At 35.6% G+C, this 7,949-nt stretch overlaps 1 protein-coding gene across 1 annotated transcript in view; it reads right to left on the bottom strand.

Moving 5' to 3' along the window:
- TTC6 (tetratricopeptide repeat domain 6) overlaps positions 1–7,949 on the bottom strand; it is a 228,500-nt gene that overhangs the window by 59,198 nt on the left and 161,353 nt on the right. The window contains exon 13 of the mRNA XM_059372142.1: positions 5,386–5,759. Within this exon, the coding sequence (XP_059228125.1) occupies positions 5,386–5,759 (374 nt within the window). The remainder of the gene's footprint in view (positions 1–5,385; positions 5,760–7,949) is intronic.

Here is a 7,949-nt window from a genome sequence, read left to right as displayed (position 1 = left end):
AAATCAATTCAGCCACACATTAAATTACTTTTTTCTATTATTAAAATAAAATTATACACTATTTTTATGCAAACTAAGTTAAAAGAGTGATTTTTAAATCATACAAATATAATTATTTTTATAATCAATAAATCAATTCAGCCACACATTAAATTACTTTTTTCTATTATTAAAATAAAATTATACACTATTTTTATGCAAACTAAGTCCTCCTGTTCTTTCATCAAAATTGTAACACCATATGAAGAATTTATTTATGAAAGCAGAAGATTGTTATCTAAAGATGTGGCCTTCTTACAGTACTGAAATAAGGTGTTGATGCTCCTTTCAGATTTAATTTATACCCCTGTTCCCCCCCACAACAGAAATTCAATGAGGAATTGAGAAGGTAAACTGATGTCATATAGGAAATGCCATCCAAGAGGTTGGAGAGCACAGGAACTTGAGGAAATGGGAAGAAGGAAAGATTTGACTAGACAGTAAACTACCAAATTAACATCCCAGTCTTCACCTTTGTTATGTAGACTATGATACTTTGCTTTCAATAGACATTGCCACCTCTACAGTCATCTCTACCCTCCTCTACTTTGCCCTCTGCCCAAGAGACTAGTCTGTAAAGACTACATCCATGAGATCCTTTGTTCTCTGTCTTCTAACTGGGTATGTCCAAATAGAAATCCTGAAGAGGAAAAGAGGAGAGCGAAGTCAAGGTATTTATTCCTCTGGCTCCCTCCTGAAGGGTCACCTCAAACTGGCTGTAATCTTTGACCAAAGATCACTACTTTTTTTAGGGAAACACTTTCTACACAATTCCTCTTGAAGGTTCTAGTAATCATTCCTACTTTTTGTCCTCTCAGTCTTAGGGATAGAAAATGGCTCTGTTGTTTTTGACCCAAGGATACTACAATATCATGGTATAATTTGTACCTGGCTGATAAAATAATTAGCACCAGAGGTAGACTCGGGAAATACACACACAGAAGGATCCTAGGATAAACTTCCTGCCAGGATAAAATAGGACACAAATAATCCATGGTAGGTGGTGTTATCAAAGCTCCTCAAATTATCACCAGTGTTAGCAGGGATGGTGTTCAGGTGGAAGGCAAGGAATTAGGAAATCAAGTAGCTACCAATACTCACAGGGACAACAGTAATGATTACAAAAACTGTGGAATCATTTTACTTCGGACCAAAAGAGAAGAGCAGTACCTATTAAATACTCAAATTCCCTAAACCTTGTATACCAAGGTAATGAAACTTCTAAGAAAGGAGTAGGGAACTGAAATATAGGATGTGAATATTTGAGCAAGCATGAATGAGGCTGACAATTTTGAATCTCCAAATTCCATTCATCTTCTCTTGATAGAAAAGATTAGTTGAGGGACAGTCAGATTCCCTCATCTGAGAAACTCAAACCTCTCCCATATAATTATTTCGATGACTACACTGAGACATTGGTTCATACGCTCTATCAAATATACTTAGGCACACCCAAAATCACGCAGCTGGGACCTCCTGAACCCTCTCATGGAGCTACAGCTACTACCCATCAGCTTCCTACATACCTCCTCCACATAGGTAGTCTTGGATCCGTAGCTGTTAGCTCTAGCCAATGCAGCCTTGTTAGAATATCCTACCGTACTCTGAGTGATCCCCAAACTTTAGCATCAGTCACCTGGAAGACTTGTTAAATACAGATTTCTGATGTAGATTTTTAGCCAGATTTGGTAGACAGACATTTTTTTTCAAGAATTATTTATTTTAAAAAGAGAGAGAGAGGAGGAGGAGGGGCAGAGGGAGAGAATATACAATCACACTCCTGCTGAGTATAGAGCCCAGTGTGGGGTTTGATCTCAAGACCCATGAGACAGGGCCTGAGCCACAACCAAGCATTCCATGCCTAACCAACTGAGCCACCCAGGTGCCCCAGACAAAACTTGAAGTTACAGGGATCTGTGGCAATAACTAAATGACTGCAGGTCCTCAGAAAGTAAGGTAGATGGGCACCCGGCTAAGGTGTTTTTTGACTTAAATGTATGAAAAACCATTAGGTCTTCTGGGAATAAGCCTAACCAGCCATAATGGGGTTTTACAACCTCTTATGCAGCTCTCAGACCCTAGCCAGCTCATACCTAAAATCTCTCACCTGACAGGCAAGCCAGAGTTGAGAAAGGATCTTGCAATGTGGTCTTGATGTTTTTAATGATTTGTTCCCAAAAGTTTCAAAAGTTCTAGGAAAAAGGAAACACCCAAGCCTCCTGGGAATTATTAGATACCCTAAACTTATGCTGATCCAGATACCCATTGTAAATGCCACTGAAGTCCAGAGCCAAATTAGGAAATTATAAAGATCAAGTGATATAAAGGATCTTGGCCTAAAACCATCTAATGAAACCTAGTGAGACATGGACCCATCTGAGATAAATTCCTTAGTTCCAGAATGTGTAGTAGGAATGAATCAACTTAATAACTGCATAAACTATACACTGAAGAAGATAATAGTAGTAAGGATCAAGTGGAAATCTCTATAACTGCCCCAATTCCATCCTATACCACCATCCACCAAGCTAGTATATCAAAAGCAATACCAGACCATAAGGGAAATTACAGATTAACAGCACAAGAAAAATATGTCATCTCCTGCTTGTGAGGGAAATAAATTCTGCCTCTTTGGCAATAACAGCAGCAAGATGGGCCAAGAAAATCAGACCTGAGACTACCGATTCACTTTCAGCAGCTAGTCAAGTTTGGAAGTTTTGATAGTGGAAGTCAGGACCATGGCCAGTTATTCTAGAAAGTGAAGAAGGTTGGGCGCCTGGGTGGCTCAGTGGGTTAAGCCGCTACCTTCGGCTCAGGTCATGATCTCAGGGTCCTGGGATCGAGGCCCGCATCGGGCTCTCTGCTCAGCAGGGAGCCTGCTTCCCTCTCTCTCTCTCTCTGCCTGCCTCTCCATCTACTTGTGATTTCTCTCTGTCAAATAAAAAAAAAAAATCTTAAAAAAAAAAAAAAAAAAAAAAAGAAAGTGAAGAAGGTAATGCATTCACAGAAATCAGAAAGCCAATAGGAAAAAGGCTGGCCTGGATCTCAGATCAAGTATGTTACTCAGTCCTGGAAGAGAGAACACTGGCAGAGATCTGAGAAGCTAACAGTTTACGGAAGTCCAGGCAATGAATACAAGGGAGTCAATGTGGGCCAGGAGCCATCAACAAACACAGCTTCCTGCTGTATCCGTGAGCTAAAACTCTGCCAGTTGCTCACTGGCTGGTCCACAAATATTGGGCTCAGAAACCAAAGCAGAGGGGAATTTCCAGAGAAATGGTGAAGGAACAAAGTTTCTGCAGACACATGGCATCCTTCCGTGACCTAGATGAAGGGGCAAGCAATAGGGGTAACCTATAGTAAAGGGACTGATGGAAAACACATGGGTCTGTGTTTAATCAGCTCAAATACACTTTGGCATGAGTTACTTTTCACAGTCAAGCTTTGGCTTGATATATGAGTGTATACACACAGTCTTCTTCTAACCATTCAAAGGAGCCAGCAAGAATGAGTATAATTAAATAAGCTTAAAGGTCAGATATAAAATGGTAAGGATAATTCTGTGTTAAGCACATTAAGATTAGTGGGAAAAGATCTCAAACTATAGGAATAAGATTATTTTTTAACGTTTTCTCCATAAACTTGTTTTAAAATAACAATTATTTCACGGCTACAATTTTGCACTAAATTAGTTTAGATTAAGATTTTTCTAAAAAGAAGTTAGGCAAGCTATACTAATCTATTATCATAGACAAATACTCCCATAGTTGGTTTTATTGCCTCCACCAAAAGGTGCATCCTATTACCTCTGTTGGCAATACATACAAATTTCAAATCCAGTTGTTAAAAGGCAAATAAGTCTCTTTAAATGGTGAAACTTTATAATCAAAGTGATAATCAGTATGCAGTAAAATACTATACCAAAATAGTGTTTCACCTGCTTATATCCTTTCTAGAGATAGAAGTAGAGATAGAAATCACTTAGGTCATGGCCAAAATGGTGCAGTGTTGTATACTCTCTAGGACAGTGAAGATTCATATGCTTTGAAATCAGCAAATGTTTCAAAAATGCATAAGCAAATGTCTGGTTCTTGTCAAAACATTTGTCAACTTAGGAAACACCTATCTGAAGTCTTCTAAAGATGAGCTAACAAAAACAGCTCCACATTTTTTTGCAGGGAAAACTCAAGCATAAGTAGCATGTAGAAACTCAGGACTTAAACGGCATATCCTCCCCCAGGGTTAGTCTCTGTTCCACTCTCTCACTGATGCTTACATAGGCTGTTCCCAAGACTTTCCAGGGACAGTAAGTCACCACACCAAAACATCATTAATTTAACCCTTTTTCAGAACCAGCAAGTTTTTATAATAATGAAGTAAACAAAACACTTATGACTCTCTCATGAAAGGAAAGTCTTTACTTTTCAAAGGGAATAAATTTAATGAATTTTGTCATCTGAGGTTATCTAAAGAGAAATATACCCAGAGCTTTTTGCAAACTATTTTGCGCAACCCTTCAGTTATAAGACAGTTGCGCTCTGAACACTTAAATATGAGCATACCTGGAACTTCCATTGCTGTCATCTTAGGTCCATGCACCTTGGTTTAAAGAGTTATTTATTTACTTTAGATAGACAGAGAGAGAGAGAGAGAGATTGCACAAAAACAGGGGGTGAGGGAAAATCTTAGGCAGACTCCCTGCTAAGTGGGGAGCCCAGCACTGGGCTCCATCTTGCACCCCTGAGATCATGACCTGAGCAGAAATCAGAAGCTGAATGCTCAACCACTGAGCCACCCAGGTGTCCCATGTCCTAGCACATTTTTAAACATGCTAGATACTATCACTTTTAAATAAGGAGAAAAATTAATTATTTCTATGAGTTGATCCCTGAATAAGGGCTCACACAGCATAAAAAAGTTGATTTAGATTATTCAATTCATTAAGTTCAAATTTGAAAACAGTTGAATTTCAGCAATTTAATTGAACTTTTTAATGAGTGATATTTGTTTTGAGCAGAGGTGGTTTTTTGGTGTTAAATTACTTCCAAAAAATAACTTAGCAGATTTTATTTCTTTCCATTGAAAGATTTCATTTAACTATCAAGTTGACTTAGTTTTACTTCATGTCCTTAAGTCAGCCTCAACTTTAAAATATAGTTTAAACCAGTCATATATTTATACTATTGAATACCCATATACTAAAATGTAGGGAATTCTCCTTTAGCTAAGACTTTAACATATTTTCAATGGTGAATAAAATAACAACTTCAGTTAGTGAAATTACAAGATTAAGGCCAAAACCAGAATACATTTCATAAACTTTAACAAGTATTGATTAAACAAGACCTTTTAAGCACTTTTGGAGGCTTGGATAATTCATCATACACAGCTGTAAGTTTACTGTGCTTCAATCTTTTCTTCAGTCTCGTCTTCTTTTTCTTGGGATAAACGATGTAACTAATGCCAGCTTTTTTAGATGCTTCAATGAGAGAGAGAGACATATCTCTCAAATTGCTTCTGTCTTGAATGTTATCTAAGATGGTATCTATATTTTCTTTCTCGGGGGGTTCTTCAGTTTGATTTTGCTGAGCCGTCCAATCCTCCAACTGCTTTGCTTTCTGAAATACAATGTCTTTTATATTGCTTTGCATGTCATCCTTAATCTCTATTGGCGTTGTGGCCTCCTCCTCCTTCTTCAATTCAACTGCAGATTTTACTCTCTTATGAGCAAGGAAACAAAGATAGAAAAACTTAAAATCAATTTAGTTGCTAGATGCTCTAAACTAATTCAGTTACAATTAATAGTTTGGTCATTTACTGAAAATTTTAAATTGTATTCTTGATGTTTTTCAAAGTCAGCTTATAAAGTTAATAATAGGTTGGTTAAAGCAAAGTACAATAGTTTGGTTATGTGCCATTTTGTTAGCTACATAAAAATAACACTATAAAGTAGATATACATTAACTGTTTTTTATATAAACTGTTATTTTATATATTCTTAATTAAAAGAGAATGCTCTTTACATATTCAAATAAAGTACATATTCTTTTAACTAAAAATTTGGTAGAATGGGTAAAAAATATTAAAGTGCTTTATCCTATAAAACCAATTTGTGGGCCTATTTTCAAAAGCATTTTAACAACATTGAATTTCTATACAACAGTATTAAAGTATCTTCTAAAATAATTTTCAATACTTATAAGCTTAAGAACAGAATTCCAGCCTAATATTTCTTTTATCTAATCATCAGAGAATCAACTTTACTTTTAATATCAATATAATAATATACCAACAATTATAAATAATTTGCAATAACCATGTATTAGTATTTGAAATTCTAAAAACTAATTATTAATAAGAGATTAGTTCCAATCCTTTGATATAGCATTTCCAGCTTATTGAGCCACTATCAATAACTTAACTGCATTTAAGTTTGTTAATAAATAATAATTTGCTATACAAATGTTTTTCTTTATTGTGAAGTTAGGCCCAAATTCCAAACATAACAATTTCACACAAGCTAGTTGTATTCTTTAAGATACCCTAAAGTATAATAGAAATATTGACCCTCTATAACTTACCATACCTCCCCCATCTCAAGATACTATATGTAACTCACTACATAATTAAAATAGAGAATAGGGTTATACATAGACTATAGAATATATGTATGTATAATATAGGTATATATCAAGAAATACAGACACATATGTATGAAAGTGTGATTATATATAATCAATCTGAGGAAAACATGTGCCTGAAAAAGAAGTAGACATAAGATACTCATATTTCCCCTTGCTGACTATATATGAATTACACAGAGAGGCCATATGCAGCTCTGTCAAACACTCAGGAAGGAACCACTGACAGAATCTATAATTATAAAGCAGAGCAGAGTGGGTTTGGGGTTCTTTCCCACCTTTACTAAAATATTATGCAAATTTTATATAATGTTATGTTATATTTCATAATACTATGTAATATTTGGGGTTGGGGTTCTTTCCCACCTTTACGGAAATATTATGTAAATATTACATAATATTATATTATATTACATAATATTATATAATAAAGATATTACAAAAAACATATGTAAGTTTAAGGTATACAATGTGATATGATACATGTATATATTGTGAAATGGTTACTACAATAAGGTTAGTTAACACCTCCATCCTCTCACATAATTACTATTGTTTTTGTGTGGTGATAGCACTTAAGATCTATTCTCTTTACAACTTTCAAGTATATACAGTGTTGTTATAGTCACCATGCTGTACATAAGAACCCCATAATATATGTGTCCTATAACTGAAAGTTTGTACCCTCTGACCAACATCTCAATCCTCTCCTTTCCACTGTAGCCCCACTGCCCATTCTATGTTTCTGTAAGTTCAGCTTTTTTAGATCTCTCATATAAATGAGAACAGAAAGTATTTGTATTTCTCTGTCATGTTGCATAGTGTCCTAGGGTCCAGCGATGTACTAACAAAAGGTAAAATTTCCTTCTTTTTTATAGTTATATTCCATTATTTATATATGTGTATTTAACACACACACACACACACACACACACACACACGCACTACAAGAAAAGAGAACTGGAGGAAGAGTCAAGATGGCAGAGAAGTAGCAGGCTGAGACTATTTCAGCTAGCCAGAGATCAGCTAGATAGCTTATCTAAAGATTGCAAACACCTGAAAATCCATCGGCAGACTGAAGAGAAGAAGAACAGCAATTCTGGAAACAGAAAAACAACCACTTTCTGAAAGGTGTTTTCTTTTTTTTAAATTTTTTTTTCTTTTTTTTTTCTTTCTTTCTTCCTTTTTGAACCTTTTTTTATCCCCTTTCTCCCCCCTCACGATTTTGGATCTCTTCTAATTTGGTTAAAGCATATTTTCCTGGGGTTG

The sequence above is a fragment of the Mustela nigripes genome, chromosome 13 (assembly GCF_022355385.1).
Source record: "Mustela nigripes isolate SB6536 chromosome 13, MUSNIG.SB6536, whole genome shotgun sequence".
In the NCBI taxonomy this organism is placed as follows: Eukaryota; Metazoa; Chordata; class Mammalia; order Carnivora; family Mustelidae; genus Mustela; species Mustela nigripes.
Note: the sequence above shows the minus strand (reverse complement) of the source record. Positions and strands in the feature narration are given on the sequence as shown.